Source organism: Triplophysa rosa, linkage group LG1 (assembly GCF_024868665.1).
Source record: "Triplophysa rosa linkage group LG1, Trosa_1v2, whole genome shotgun sequence".
Taxonomy (NCBI): Eukaryota; Metazoa; Chordata; class Actinopteri; order Cypriniformes; family Nemacheilidae; genus Triplophysa; species Triplophysa rosa.
In genome coordinates, this window is record NC_079890.1 from 2,031,529 (window position 1) to 2,047,764 (window position 16,236).

General features: G+C 39.3%; 1 protein-coding gene across 2 annotated transcripts; it reads right to left on the minus strand.

The window, feature by feature from the left end:
* Positions 1-397: 397 nt before the first annotated feature.
* pax6b (paired box 6b) lies at positions 398-15,930 on the minus strand. 2 transcript variants are annotated; one of them, XM_057361585.1, is made up of 12 exons: positions 13,089-15,930; positions 10,209-10,262; positions 7,207-7,337; positions 6,847-6,885; positions 6,542-6,757; positions 6,166-6,331; positions 3,925-4,083; positions 3,709-3,791; positions 3,475-3,625; positions 2,746-2,858; positions 2,478-2,619; positions 398-1,837 (listed from the first exon to the last, which is right to left on the minus strand). In XM_057361585.1, exons 1-12 carry the CDS (start codon positions 13,099-13,101, stop codon positions 1,752-1,754), a joined length of 1,353 nt encoding a protein of 450 aa, XP_057217568.1. In that variant the 5' UTR covers positions 13,102-15,930; the 3' UTR covers positions 398-1,751. The 2 variants fall into 2 exon arrangements, with proteins under 2 accessions (XP_057217568.1, XP_057217658.1); XM_057361675.1 differs by lacking the exon at positions 6,847-6,885 and having other exon boundaries at positions 13,089-15,927.
* Between the last annotated feature and the right edge of the window lie 306 nt (positions 15,931-16,236).

The window sequence follows — 16,236 nt, forward strand, 5'->3', positions numbered from 1 at the left end:
ATTCTGCCACACAATCGCTTCATCTCACTCTCTGCTCACCCCGGGCTCGCTCGGGCCGCTTTATTCTCCTGGTTTCTTTGCTCGCTCTCTCTCTCTCTCTGTCCTCCCCCCACGCTCGCTCGCTTTTTCCTTCCTTTTAGACCATCGTAACTCTACCAAAACAAGAGCTGGCAGTTGTGAATGGCGTAGGCCGTTTCTATTGTGTTGTGTTTTTGTGATGTCTGAGTTGTGTGGAGTCGGCTGGTGTCTTTGTTCACCAGCTCTTTGGTGGTTATGAGGTATGTGGGAGAAAAGAGAGGTTTTCGCACGTTGCTGCGCCTTTAAAGGTAGTTTGTGGTCATTTGCTTGGTGGTAATACATTTTATATGGATGAGCAGAAGAAAAGTGTGACGAGATGTACTGTACAAAATTGTTTTAATAGTTCTCACAAAATACATTTAGAAAGCTTTTAAATAAAGTTAAATTGAAATATCTGCAAGACAGGGGTAGACCTTTTGTTTTCCGGAGCGTCTCCCCGCCACAAAACCATTACAAGATGTTGATGTTTTAGGTACACAAGAAAACGCAGAATGTCAACAGCTTTTCTAAAACCACACATGGTCGTCGGTCATAAATAAAGGGCCGCGTGATTAAGCCGCAGTCAAATATACTCGAAGCCGGTGTACTAGAATGTAAAATACTTTGTTTTACAAAATCTCGCAACACAAGACTAACAATAAAAAAGAGAAAATTGTCGTGTAATCGATGAAATATGAAGGCTTTGGTCTGTTTTACAATCAACAATGGTTAAAATCTGATATGTACTTGTAAACAACTGCCAAACACGTACGTTTTAAAACTCTGTCAAGCTGTTTTTAATCAATTATTTGAATTAAATATTTCTAGTCTCACAAAATGATTTAAAGGAGTACACTATAATACAACTACCTAATAGACCATATGTACCTGACCTAAATGCTTTTCCTTTTTACTGACGTATGAAAATCAGTGTGAAACATTTAGCGATTTTTACGGGGCATTAAAAATGAGAAGATATTGAAGTTTCGCAATTCTGTGTGATTTTTGCGGACAAAGAAGACTTACAATTGAACAGTCTCAAACGAGTCATTGTTGTGGTGCAGCCTGCAGATTTCTTGCTTTTTCTTTACAGTTATAAATGATCAAACACAAAACAGCCTCCGAGCATCAGTTTACCCCGCAAAGGTTTTGCTCCGAACCCTCACACGCAGAACTGCAACGTGTTCACATAATGGCTGTTGTTCCTTTATAGATACAATATTGTGCACGGTCAATTGAATCCTTTGTGGGTACGTTGACTTGAGCCTCGTCCTTATAGAGGGTAACTCTAAAAAAGTGAAAAAATCAAGTGGGCGAACAGAGGCGCTCTCTCCAGGGTGGCATACTGTATGGATACCCATAATCCTGATATAAGGTCATCAGAAAACAGTTGCATTGACTTGTGTTCTTCCATTTCGATTAAATGAAAGACCCGCGTATTTTTTGGCTGTTTAGTGTCTCTCATTGTCTTTACATACGAATGCCCATGTACAAATACAACAAAACTGGATATTAAACATGTGGATGTAGCAGTGGTTTGTCGTTCTTGTTCCATTAAAGTTCTTTGAAACCGGGATCCGCTGTTGTGTCACAGTAAAGGTAGTGCCTCAAATTTTCGGTGTGTGTTTGTGGAATACTGCTCGTCTCTCTTAGTCTCTCAGTGAGGAAGTCACAGGGCGAAGTAACTCTTTTCTTTACTGTAATCTTGACCAGTACTGAGACATGTCGGGTTCAGATCCAGGAACCTGAACGGGGACTGAGACTCCCGGGGAGATGAGTCCTGAACACAAAAAAAGACAGACACGCAACTTAAATCATTTTTGATTTTGAATTTGACAAGGACTTTTTTATACAGTGCTTCATTGTAATGTTGAATATTAGCCTTGATGTATTGCATCACGTTATTACGTCATCACATAATTAAAAATAATGACATGTATTATTAGTACACTCTACAAAAATGCTGAGATATGTCAACCCAACGTTGGGTCAAAAGTAGACAACCCAACCGTTGGGTTATAAATGCTGGGTTGTTTCGACCCAAAATTCTGGGTTGTTTTAACTCATTGTTGGGTCAAATATAACAATATTCTGGGTTAATTTAACCCAACTGTTGGGTTTGTCTATATTTGACCCAACGATGGGTTGAAATAACCCAACATTTTCAGTGTAGAATGATTCAAGAAAAACATGATTGAAGGAGCAAAAGTGTTACAAATAAAACACTGTGTAAAACAAAAGAGAACCACAATTATACATACAATAAAGTCATGCATGTAAATTTGAATGGTCTTTTGTCCATATGAACATACAGTATGAACAAAAATAACAGCAAAGGTTTAAATGAGCACCTACAAAATTCTAGTAAGTGATCTAAGATGAGCGTCACCAAGCCGTACACAATGAACTATTCTGCCTACCTGTTGAGGCGGTACCAGAAGTTGCCATTGATTGGCTGTTCATGTGTGCCTGCATATGAGGGGGGGTGTAAGTGTCGTAGCTCCGCCCATTCACTGACGGACTGGTGGGCAGCATGCAGGAATAGGAAGATGTCTGGCTTGGCTATAAGAAAGAGAATAGAAATGTATATATTGTTCCTTTGAACATATGGAAATAGTTGATGAGGGGCAGGGGCGGGGTTTAAGGAAGCATCACACGGCACCAGCAGTAGTGCGGGATGTTACTTACTTGCATAGGAAGGTTGTTGGCCATTGTGAAGCTCGGCATTGGAGGTAGACCGGCGTATGCGTTGGTCAGGGCCGTGTCTGGTCTGCCTAGCATTGATCCTGCTGTAAAAGATACTGGTGGGAGAAGAATCATGCTTTAGTCTTGACGAAATGTTTTGTTTTATTATTAAATAAATAATAATACATATTTTTAAATACATTTTTGGTCAGAAACCTCTGAAATCGCGATTTGTTTTTTTTTAAATATTCAAAGTTGACGAGCTATTTTTAATACTTTTCACAGGATAAATATTTGTACTACCCACAAGTAAACACGAAGGATTACCAATAGTAATTATATATTTAGACAAAAATGTAATTAGTAGATATGATGTTTCCACCCATAATGCTATTGAGTCGCAGCTCTCTTAAAGTGATAGACCATTCTGTCCTCATTTACTCACCCCAGTTGTTCCAAACCTGCATAAATATCGTGTTCTGCTTCTACACAGAGAACATTATTTGGAAGGATGTTTGCAACCAAACAGTTCCGGGGCACCAATGACTACTATAGTAGAAAATAAAACTACTGTGGTAGTCAATGTTGCCCCTGAACTGTTGGTTTTCCACATTCTTCAAAATGTTCTTCTGTGTTCAACAGAACCAGGAAATCTATACACATTCGGAACGCCCTGATGATCACAATATGACAGATGCGTTGAAGTTAAAGTGCGTTTCTGAAAGCATTTACCAGGAGTGCTGGGTTGTGGGATGGCCTGGTAGACGCTGGTGTTGAAGCTGCTGCTGATGGGAATGTGGCTGGAGGAGTTGCTGGCTTGTCTTCGCTGGTTCCGCAGTTTCTCTTCTCGCCTCCATTTGGCTCTTCTGTTGGAGAACCACACCTGCGGGCACAGAGAAGGTCAGTCACAAAAGCTCTCTCAACAAACTTCTTCACACGATTGTTAAAGCAAAGATGTCAGCTCACCTGTATTCTTGCTTCTGGGAGGTCAATTTTCGCCGCAAGTCTTTCTCTCGCAAAAACATCGGGATAGTGGGTTCTTTCAAATTCTGAAACCCGTGTGAACATGACAAGTTATTTTCTGCCCCTCGACCAGACGAGATACAGGTTATCAGTTTGTGTTTCTAGTAATCGAAGCAATGACCTCGGCATCGCTGATTGATTCTTAAGCACGACGCTCACCTTTTTCAAGAGCTTCGATCTGCTCCTGCGTGAACGACGTTCTGTTTCTTTGCAGCTTTCTTTTCAGTTGCAGTCGCATTTGAGTCTCATCCGAATCTTCTCCGTTGGAGCTAATAGAGTTCGTGTTCTCGCCACCGTTGTCCTGCTTTTGGCTGCCATCTGTAAATAACACACCATCGCGGTTAGATCCTTCATTTTTGAGAGTAAATGACTTTTCACGCACATGTTTAATGCAAATAAATGACATGACATCAGGCATTGGGTGTCGCACCAAATCTGTTGACGTCAAATCGTAAATGAAGGACTTTGGAGAAGAGATGTAGCCAATGCAACCCATAAGTCGCATATCACTGCCTCCATAACAGAGTTCCCAAAAGAATTGTTAAATGAACCCCAAGCCCCGCTGGACTGTTTAATACTTCAACGTTCTCCAGCACGTATAATGCATAGAAAGTCTTTAGGGCTATTCACCGGATGGGTGTCCGGGGACCCATTGAGGTGACCACCAACCCTTGAATAGAGAGGCGCTTTTCTCTATGACACAATGCCGGTAGAATAAGGGAAACCATTAAACTGCGCAGACAGAGATGAGCTGCCAGCCCTTTTTGCGACGGCCCGAATTCTCCCGCTGGCACAATTGGACGGGGAACAACAAAAAGAGGCGTGCAGCGCTCAGCATCGTACGACACAAGGATCTAGTCAACAGAGCTTTCAGTTCAGTATGTTAACCTCTATACGCCACTGTCATTAATCAAAGAAGCCCAGGTCGGCCCTGTTAAATGCCCGTTAGGGTTATACGTTCCACATGAGATGACCTGGCTCGCTTTAGGAGGGCACGGAGAGGCTCTCCAATCAGATTCCTGCTGATCTGACTGGCTGAGTTCAGCAAGAAATTCAACAATACGATATGGCAAGCACACGTGCTGATATTGTGTTGTTGGACGCAGGAGGAATTTGAAAGAAATTCTTGAGGGACGACATGGTGGTAAAGATCTAAAAGTATTTGCCGAGACTTTTGGGATCATGAGATCGTAAAGAGAAACTTTCAGATAATCGTTCCCTTCATCGCAGCTCTGAAATTTATCCGAAGTATTTCATTATCGTTTTTACCATGTGGATTGTACGAAAACGTTTTTAATGATTGTTAAAACAGGAAAAATAGGCCCCATTCCTAGACCTAAAGTCATTTGTGCGAAATCATACTAAAATATAGGAAAAAGATGATATAAATTACAACGAATAAGCCATCTTGTGTGATGAATTGCCAGAAGATTGCATTGATCTAGAAATACATTTTGGGGTGCATTATAGTTTTAAACCAGATTGTAAAAAAGTTTTGTGCGTATGTACTTTTTTAGTATCAAATAGTATTTCGGATCAAAGATTTCTTTTTATGATCGTTCACACACAAGATTCTGTGAATCAACCTAATTAAAAACAAACTATTCATTCAGATTTACTTTTTTCCTGTAACCAAAAGCCTGTGCATGTTCTTTCCAAAAAAAAGACAAAACGACCTCTAATGAGCAATTACAGAGGACAGAGCTCTGCCTGTCACAAATTCCTGCATGTGACAGAAACATCTTTTGTCTGAGGACCCGTAGCGCTTTTCTCTCGCTCCCCATGGGGTGCAAATGATGTGGAGGTTACTAGAAGGGGGTGGGGGCAGGTGGAGCCTCGTGGACACCTCCGCCGAAAACTCTCTTCCTAGTCACGCAGGTCCAGGGCCCAGACAGAGGCCGTATTGAAATGACTGAAGAATTACAGATTAATTGGCACTAACTCTTTGGTTAATGAGTGTCCATTTCTCTTCAGGGCTTGTCAATGGCACGCAATCCCTGAACTATAGATTTTCTGACGTAAATCTCATACGGTTACCAAATGGCTTCTGTGGATTTGCAAACATTCTCATTCTTTCATCCCCCCCAAAAAATAATGCCAGAACTAAAATAAATAATTATATATAAATTGATACAAAAATTAAATTAATTTAAATTATTTTTATATATTTTTATTATTGAAGTAATAAATTGTTTATTAATTATTATTGCAATATGTATTATTAAATTATTATTACAAATAATTTAAATAATATTAATAAATCAACTAATAATCCTAGTAGTGATTCCTGTTGTTGATGTGCCTTTGTGATCATTATTTTTGTTGCTTATTGTTTCTATATTGCTGCTGATAACCGTGATGATGCTGTTACGTTTTATTATCACTAATAGACTGTCTCACCTTGATTCGGTTGCCCTGGCACAGACGTGCCGGGGTACCATCCCGGGCGCGTCCCCCACGTGCCGGTCTGCCCATTGAGCATCCTCAGCTTGTCGTACATGCCATCTGCCCCCATCTGTTGCTTTTCGCTCGCCAGGTTGCGCAGGACTCGGTTTATCGACGATACCTGAATGGTGTAAAAAGGATTATCAGTCGATGCTGTTTGCAATGGAATTCAAGCTCTTAAAAGGACATAATATGGTTTTGTTATTGTGCCTTTCCCGACTACAGCTTCAATTGTAAACGTATAATTGAGAAACAAAGATCTGCTCATAAGTATTTCTATTATTTATCTATTGTCTGATGTATTTATAGTCAAAAACATTTTTGCACTTACGCTGGGTATGTTATCGTTGGTGCAAACCCCCTCGGACAGTAGTCTGTCCCGAATTTCCCAGGCAAAGATAGAGGGGCACTCCCTCTTGTACAGTGCTATTCTGCTGACCACTTCAGGCGTCGCTACCCTCGGCTTGCTGCCTCCAATAGCTCGCGGTCGTATGGAGCCGGTCTCATAATATCTCCCCAGAATCTTACTCACGCAGCCGTTCGACACCTGAATGGACAACAATGTGCACAATTCACATACATTATTGACGACTAAAGGGAAATAATGTAATGTACTTCAAACGATTATACGCTTACGTTCTTATCGTCCAGTTGGACTTTTGCATCATCATGGGTCTATGAACACAGAAAATATGCCTTAAAAATGCTAGGATGATTTCGAAGGAAATGTTCGATGCCTGTCTGCCAGCCTGTTATTAGTGATAACTCCAGAGTTACTCTTGACATTAGTGTAATAGACAGACCATATTATATTGTGGAACTGCTGGGAAATTGGTTTGTGTTATTTCTACTGTAATTCATTTATAATAAAGTTGTACTGTGGTCATTGTATGTGGCCATGACACATAAATAAAATCACTGAGAATGACTTGAAACCACAACTACTGACAAAGACCCGCAAAGCTCGTAGACGTTCTGATGGTTCTAAATGGTCACCTGTAAAATCCTGGAGATGTCGCAGGGTCGCGCTCCGCTGTGAGCGAGTTCAACGATTTTCTGTCTGGTGGAGTCCGGTAAGGGTCTGCCGTTCACAAAGACCCCGCCGAGCTGGTTGACGCCGCTGTGACCTGTGGCACATGGAGACATAACAAATTGGCTCGTCTTTCGCCTCGAAAACCTTTTTCAATAGGTGTCCCATTGTCAGGAGTAAAGTGTCACGTCTTAAAGCTGACTGTGTCAGATTACAGGGAAAAACTGAGTAACACTTCATATAATAGCGCTCATGTTATTTGTAAGATGTTATGTAGGTCACTACTGTAATAATAGTGTAATAATAGTGTAATAACAACATGTAATGCATTTTCATAATGTGGCGCAAAATAATGGCATGTCAAGTACATTAAGTAAGTATTCTGAACTTAAATACACATTCACAACATAAACACAAACGTCAGCTACGTCAACCTTTACGTTTTGTAACCTATTAATTTCGAATGCTGTTAGACACGGGCCAGCATGCCCTACATAGTCGACCATGTCATTTACTGGACTCGATCAATACAAGCACAGAATCGACTGACCTCTGAGTCAAAACAACTCCATTCAAGTGCATTGAAATTTTCATAATCACATAAAGAGAACAGCTGTGGACAACGCCATGTGCCAAGTGTTAAGACGCTGCACCTGATTAACCAATCGCTAATAAAGACACTAATGTTAAAAACAAACAGAGCCATCAATGAACCACAAAACACACTATAAAGAGACTAATTATGACAAGGCATATGTCAGTATCCATGTAACCATCATTACAATAGCAATCTGCACTATGCATTATGTAAAGAATGACCCATCAGCTTCAGAAGGGTAACAAATGCACATACCAAGTGAAGAGAAAGTCCAATGAAAGTCAATTCAGAACCACCAAAAACCCGAACTGGATGCTGCACCACGGAAAGCCTCCCTGGAGTGTGTGTGTGTGTGTGTGTTCTAGCCCCGCTCTCCTCGCTTCTGACTGCAGGAGCCCGAGCTCCTAAGCAATAAATAAGCTCCAAATATAGCAGTGGAAGAGGGGGGAAATATGATGAGACTCTCTGACATTTGTCTGTAGAATAAAGCTAGCTGCACGTCAAGTTTGAGCTTAATTTCTGGGAATAGGCGGAGGTCGCCTCGGATCACGCATGCAGGCTCATTGAAAAGATCAGCTGAAGCACTTGTGGCAGGACTGTCACATTATATGACACCGCTCTGCCTTTGAAAAACGCATCGTCCAGACAAATAGTAGCATGATAAAACGACCCTTTCTGTCTGCATTTGGATATCAGACCAAACTGGACTCTGCTCGCGTTGCCTTGGAGGAGGACTTTGTTTTATTTGTAGCTGTAGGGGCATCGCGCCGGCCCGAGGAAGGGAGCTTGAAGGTTTCTAAACATATTAAAACTGACAAACCTTTTTTAACCCATCAGACTGTTTGGATTTTGTTAAAAACCCCATATCTAGTCCTGTTGCACTTAATTCGAGAAATCCACAATCCTGAAGATGCTTTAATTTGATCAATGTACACTGTGAAATTGTGTGAAGTAGTTGCTTCATAGATATATTAAAGTGAATTCAGATGTTCCAGCATGAACCAAGTTGTACTAAACACCCTTAAAATACAATACTCATGGACTAATTCTACTAAGCATAATTTAAGAACTGATAGCTTTAATGTTGTGTACAACAAACCTGTGGTAATCGGTCCAAATCTAGCGGAATAATGCAGTGTCATCCTCTCCATCTTTAAATCATTCCTGGATTAGTTGGATTTAAAAGATTTGAGATTGTCAGAAGGCGTGCACGTTTATCAAATGTGTCCATCTGATCGATGTCACTGACCTGGCCTATCATTTTAAGTTCAGGGTTAAGTCTTAATAATGATGTAATTCCCCACAGTACAGAACTGTAGATGTGACCCGATGGCGCTCATAACGAGATGAGTGTTTTATTGCTTGTCTACTAATGGGGAAGCATATGTCGTGTATTAAGACGCTCCTAAAGGCTAAACGGCGAATCCAGACGAGATCCAAACGAAATCTGAAGATTTAAACCGAAATTTCCTTTTTAAATAAATTGCATGAAATTAATAAATAATTGATCTTTTAGCTGCGACTCTTTAATTTCATGTAATAAAATAGTAATTTAACTCGCATCGAATCTCACGATTCTCAACGATCTGTCATAACTAGTTATTTAAAAAACAAACAAATTCTACCAATCTTGTTCTGATCCCCTGAACGTTATTTTTTCGTTCTATAGAAACGTTTTATTATTTATCATTTCACTTTTTCCTGAACAAAAATACAGACTATCGCAAATATATCTAAATATTGTAACAGAAAGAATAATAATTACATTAGCATGTTTAATATATGAGACGTTTTTTCTTACAAGTGACAAATGTAAAAACTAGCTTATGTGATGTTGTTTATTCAGTTTCCAGAATAACACAATTGTTTTTGTGTCATGAAATAAACACGGAAATCATGACTAGCTTATATGTTTTGCATTAGTTGGGACGGCACTCTCAGGTCCTTTATGTAACATTTTTCGCATTCATTCCGACAGAACTGCTATTTTAATTGTTACCGATTACAGGTGTAATAAATGTGTGATCACCATCAACCAGTTTATTTGTACGCTATGATATTATACTAACAATATAATCATGTTAACGAATGTAGTTTGTTAAGGTATTAATCTAAATATAAAGATATGCGCAAAAACATTTGAAATTGAAAATTCAATATTAAATGTTACAAATGCATCCCGTTCCATTTTTTTTTTAAATAATTCATGTTTGCACTTAGTTAATATTTGGATGGACCTGCAAAGGGGAAAAAACAATGCTAAAACAGTTCTTGGAAAGCATGCGTTAATATTTCCAAGAGACAAAGTTATTAAGTCTCACAGTTGTTAGTCTGAATGCACACGAGTGGCTTAATAAGAAATACACTTACTGTTTTGCATCATGGAGGCCACTCCAGATTCCCACGTGGGTTGGTTATGGTATTCTATTTATGACAAAGAAAATAAATAGGGTTAGTTTGAAATCAGTGTATTACCAGATTGTAGATGCAACAAACGCGTCCTTACGAATTTTCTAAATTACGCTGTTGGTTCTCTGGCGGATTGTGTGTTTAGGAAAAATCCTTTCTGCAGAATTTCAACTTTCAAAACAATTCTACTAACTGGATTGACTGTCAGCTTAAAACAATTTAGCCCTTCTTTATGCAACAATTAAGGTCTTTTCTAAAGCAAAAAGTAATATTACAGTATTAGCAGTATGACTTTAAATTCATAGAATAAAACCTGGACTGATTTGTATAATATTTATTTTGAGTGGATTGATTGTTTTCAGCAAAGTATTTATAAAATGTGCACACAGCTCCTACATTTAGCACCTGCCAATTTGTTAAATATTTTTTCTTTAGTTATAAATGTGGTTTGTTGTTGTGCACATGCGTGCGCAATCCTGAGTCGAGCAATGAAATATAATGTAGTCCCACGCGGACGAGAGTGTCTTGGTGGTCTGTAAAATTTTTCGTCCTCTTTAGATCTTCTCGTCAAAAGTGTACAGTGACACACGCTGTCTTCTTCGCATCACTGCTCTGAAAAGTGAGATCGGGAGGGGGTGAGAGAGTCCTGACAAAGCCTGCTGGAGCTCAACAATGCGCTTCTTTTTACCTTCTATACCCAAACCCTGCGAGCACAACTCGGCCTCTGCAACTAGCAACACAGCCTCCCACTGAACGTACCAATACTTGCCCGAATACAAAGAGCCGAGGGCACCCTGCCCCCCAACCGACCGTGCACGCACACATATACACCCACGACCACCACTGTCACTTTCCTGATGTTCGTGACCCCGGCGCCCGAACCCCAATGTGTGTTTCTGTTTGTGTGGTTTTGGGAAATGGAAAAGTAATTTCGCGTTATAAATATCTGAAGGTGATTGTGTAACGGGTGTGGGTTGTTAGGGGTTGTAAAAGGATGCAACAGCCCGGTAGGGTGCTCAATTGGAAAAAAAACAATTGCAATAAAGGATCTATTCAGTCAGATTGCTAAAAAGGGGCCCGGCGAAGGAAAGTCTTTCGTTTCGTTTTCTGCCCCGACGCTGCAATAACAAAACTGCTGTGTCTGTTTTCATTCGCTCTCTTCCCAGGACTCGAGAGCAAGTGTCGGCCGACAGCCTTCCAAACTTTTACAATTTAATCTAAAAGTGTTAGAAACTCGTGTGAATTGTAGCCATATAGCCACAAACGAGAAACAAAATCAATTTGTACACAATGCACACTGTTTGTGTTTTATTGTGAATCTTTATAAATATCAAGTGAATAAACTCATGCTTTTAAAAAACAATACCAATACGCATTGTGTCTATTATCAAATTAGATTAAGTTGCTTTTGAAATGTGTTTTTTTTTTACATTTTTACAATAGTAATGGTTTTAAGCGCTAGTTCTGAAAACATTTAAAGAAACTGCGAACCGGCAACAAAGTTATAACCTTTAAAGCTAACGGTGAAATATTACGATCAAGGCCTTTATTACGATTAAGACAAGTTGCTTTTGAAATGTTTTTTTTTTTTACATTTTTACAATAGTAATGGTTTTAAGCGCTAGTTCTGAAAACATTTAAAGAAACTGCGAACAGGCAACAAAGTTATAACCTTTGCAGCTAACGGTGAAATATTACGATTAAGGGCTTTAATCGCTTTTACAGAGAATTGTTAATTGTATTGTGCGCTTTAATTTGCAAGCTCTGTAAGTGCTTTTAGGCTCTGTTAATTATTGATCTAAGATTGTATAAGCGGTTGTTGCTGTTTACGAGGTTAACTAGGATCCAATCTGCATTTCTTTCGTTTGTGTAATCCTTAACTACAATTGCTTTAATTAAACATGCTTATTCAGGAAACGGGGTTCTTCATAAACATCATTCACATGCAGACATGCATCTGTATCGCTACAAAGGCGCAGTGGGAAGTTTTTAAGGATCTGACATTAACATGCTGTAATCATCTTATAGTGCTATCGATGGAAAACCTTTTGTCGTTGGAGCTACGTTTATTTAGCGAATGTTTATGGGGCTTGAGCGTCCTTGTCGCTGATGTTATAGATGCAAACTAATTGTTGTGTAGCTTATAAAATAACTAGGCTTGGTAGGCTAAATATTTGCTGAATGCTGAAATAACTGCGACGCTAAAGTTTTCAAAGTGAACGATTTATTAGTTTAGTTTATGGTTTTATTTATTTAAACGCTTCGGTAAATTATGATTTTCGGTTTATATTATTTTATGATTATTTCGCCAACTTGGGAAAACTGCTTCTTGCGTCACAAAATATTGCACTTTAAAGTATTTAAAAATAACATTAAGTTAAATGCGTAAAAGATAGATTTTTACCATACAAATAACCAAAAAGCAGGCCCGCTTGTTGTTCAGCTGGAAGTGAAACTTGGTGAAATAAACTGACACCTTTTCTCAACGGGTCAGTGCATTTCCGCACTCGTAAAAACACCGTTCAGGCCTAATGTGACTCCAAACTTGTTCTTGTTATAAGATCAACATTTTACTCTTCTCAGACGTAAAGACTATTCTGCAAGAAAATAAAAATCGCAAACAAGAAACGGCAAGCCGTTTGCATAATCTGACAGCAAAACTCCATTTCAATGTTACAAACATATTTACCCATTTTATTTTTCTGACTTGGGCAAGAACAATCATTTCAATAATAAGAGTGAGAAAAAAAACTTTGTTTTGTCCCTATTGAAATAGATTTAATTAAAAAAAGGGAAATCGCAGACCAACGTTTAGTTTTGGGATTAAGCAAACGCACTCACCTTTTTGAGGCATTCTGTTCCACCGCCAGAGCCCTTCCAGGCGAAACAGCAAAACTAAATAATAAACAATGGATGTCCAACCGTGTCTTCTCAAAACGTATAGTTTTCCAGCGTGAATCTCTCTGAAAGGGAATCCCCTGCGAAGGAGACACAGATTGACAGTGAGCGGAGATGTCAAGGCTGAGCAGGAGCCGAGAGTGTGTGTGCTCCCTCGTTAGTGTGTGAGTGAGTGAATGAGCGAGAGAGGGAGTGAGAAAGTGAAGGCGCACGACAGAGAGAGGGAGAGGGTCGTAGGGAGCCGGGGTTGAACACACCTATGCTGATTGGTGATAGTAATGATGCATTAGTCTGTCTTTTCCCGGTCGCAGCTCTTAACCGGCCCATTAGAGAAGCGCTGACCCGCTGTCAGCACAAAACAGGCCCTTAGTGCGTAAAACAGGGCGCGTTTGAATCAACTCATCAGTCCGAGCATGTAAATGCTGAGCGCCCCCTCTCAAGCGCACTCAATATTGCTTAATGCAATGTTGAAGTATTCAGTTCGTTTCTATTGGATGCGATGCCTAAATCACACCATAATAAATAACGGGAATGGATGTGCTTTAACCCATTCAGGGCTGTGTTTCTTTGATCCTTTCTGTTTTACGTTGTATGCCTGGTGCGAAATGTAAAACATGGCGAAAGTCACATATCACTCTTTACATTGAAATGTTCATTTTATCATGCGTTTATATAAACAGGGTTGCTGAATAATTCAATCAATATGAAATGTGTGCATATTGTAAGGTGTCTACAACGGAATGTTGTAATTACACGGACGTGTTCCCAGTTTCCCCACAACGGGGTGTTCGGTTCTACGAAAATCACAATCCGTCTTTACCGAATACTTAGAGATTTACTGAGTAAATAGTGGGGTGCACGAGGCTTTTAAGTCCTGAGAGATCGGGTCCTCCATGACACTGATAAAAGAAAGCAACCTGTTGACAGCTGTGGATTCAAAAGGAGAACCTGTTTGCTCTGTGCATTAAGTGCACTTGCAAATGGTCCCAGTAAAACAAACGCAAACACTCTCCACGTGCTTTTGTTGACACTCTCGCACTCGCACAACGCTTTGCCACCTTATCTGAGCGTGGAGGTGACCCCCGTGTCCACGCGGCCGCACTTTTGCCGTCATTTCACCGTCCACTAGTTTTACAGCCTTTATCGCCTTTATCGTTTCTGTTCTCAGTTTCAAAACTGCCCAATGTATGGGAGGATATGGGTTGGGTGTGCGCATGAATTTTGAAAACGGTGGCATTGCATTCGTTTTTCACGAAACGTGGAAAGTTAAGCAAAGCCAGAGCTCATCCATAAACGATGTAGAGGTGAATGAGAGCCCCATGGGAGCCATCGCGTCCCTGACTGTGTCACAAAAAAAGAGACAAACGACACTGCCGAGGAGTAAAAAGAAGTCTCAATGGAAAAGGATAATGAACAACACTGTCCCGATGGGCCCTGCGGAGTCTCACTCCAGAAGATGGTTTGACAAATTAGCTCTTATCCATGGTTGAGTCTTTTTTTGTTGTTGAAGTATGAAAACCCCACTATTCTTTCGTGATTCAGCAGTGGCCACCGCTAATGACACGACCGGACAATAGCCGAACAAACTTTCGGTGTTGAAACGCTCACACAACATTTTTCTACAAAATAATAAAAAACTGGACAGCTTGATTTATAGGCTTTTTATTTTTATAGACTCACATTGTCATAGGCCTGTTTGGTCATGTGTATTAGCTCTTTAATGGTTGATGGCTAATTAATTATATTTCGAAACATTATACGCAAAATGTAAAAGGGTTTTACGAATCCTGCTTTAATGTTAATGTAAAACATAATTCCCTTTTAATTTAGCGGGAAGCAATTCACCCCGTTGATTTCTTCTTTAGATAACTTGTAAATCCTCAGTGCGTTAATGAGGTGTATTTAAGATGAGGGGGCATCACCCTCCAGGCCATACCACATCACACGAAGCCTGGAGATTGCAATTTTACACGCAAAGCAATTAGCCCTATTGGGATTAGTAAATGCTAATACCAATTCGAGAAAGGTAATCCCTAATGTTGTCGCTGTGTCGCTCTTGGCCAAAGTGGTCACACTGTATCTCCTCTGTAACACTTAAAAAGGAGGGGAAGGAATGGGAATGACGTCATTAACAACGGAGTGAGTCAATAAAAGGATCAAATAAAAACGTGATCAGAAATAGCGTTATAATTTCATTTCATATCATTTTTCTCTTGATGTGTGGTCATTACTCAGGCTTAATTTATACATATTGACAATTTTGAAGGCTTTTACTGTGTTCAAGACATTTTGCAATTTTTTTTCATTTATTTACCTTGTGTAGCCTATGCCTACCTTTGATATTTTATTAGGCCTATCTGTTTCACAATAAATCCATCTTGCCTATCCTGAACTGAAATAAAAAAACCACAAGCTTTCTTTAAAAATTGACGAGAGCACATTTTTTATTTTGTATTAATTTACTTTGTATTGGTTTTAAATTACTGTAAATTACGACACAGTAAACAATAATAAAACTACGAAAAGAAATACAAAATGTAAGCTACTTTTGTTAACTGCTATATAAAATGTTATATATTTTTGCAAGAGGACACTTATAAGTGGTGAATGAAGTTAAATTAGTTTAAAAAAAAAAGAGTTGTCTTATAGGTACAACAACGAAATGGGTAGCATTAGCCTTTAGCCTAAACGTTCTTTTCCCATTCTTGAGCAGAAATAAATTATTTGGTAAATATGAATGTAACATGAGGTTTTTTACTTAATAGTCCTTGATATTCCTGGTTTGTGACAGATGTTAAAAATAAAAAATACAACAGAAAAATGTTCTTCTAAAGCTGTCTTCATTTCTTTTCATTATTAGGATGTAAACGTCGCTTACAATTTCAACGAGCTATGAAACATGAATAATTTTATTGAACAAACTCAATAAACTGAGACGTAGAGGAAGGTATAGTGTGCAGTTATTTAAACAATATTAAACCCTGACTGTCAATGACAATAACCGTCAGAAAAAGTATTAAAATGCATACTGTATATTTTCTGGTACTGAAGGCAGGCTATAGTTAATTGAATTCCTTCATAAATATGCACT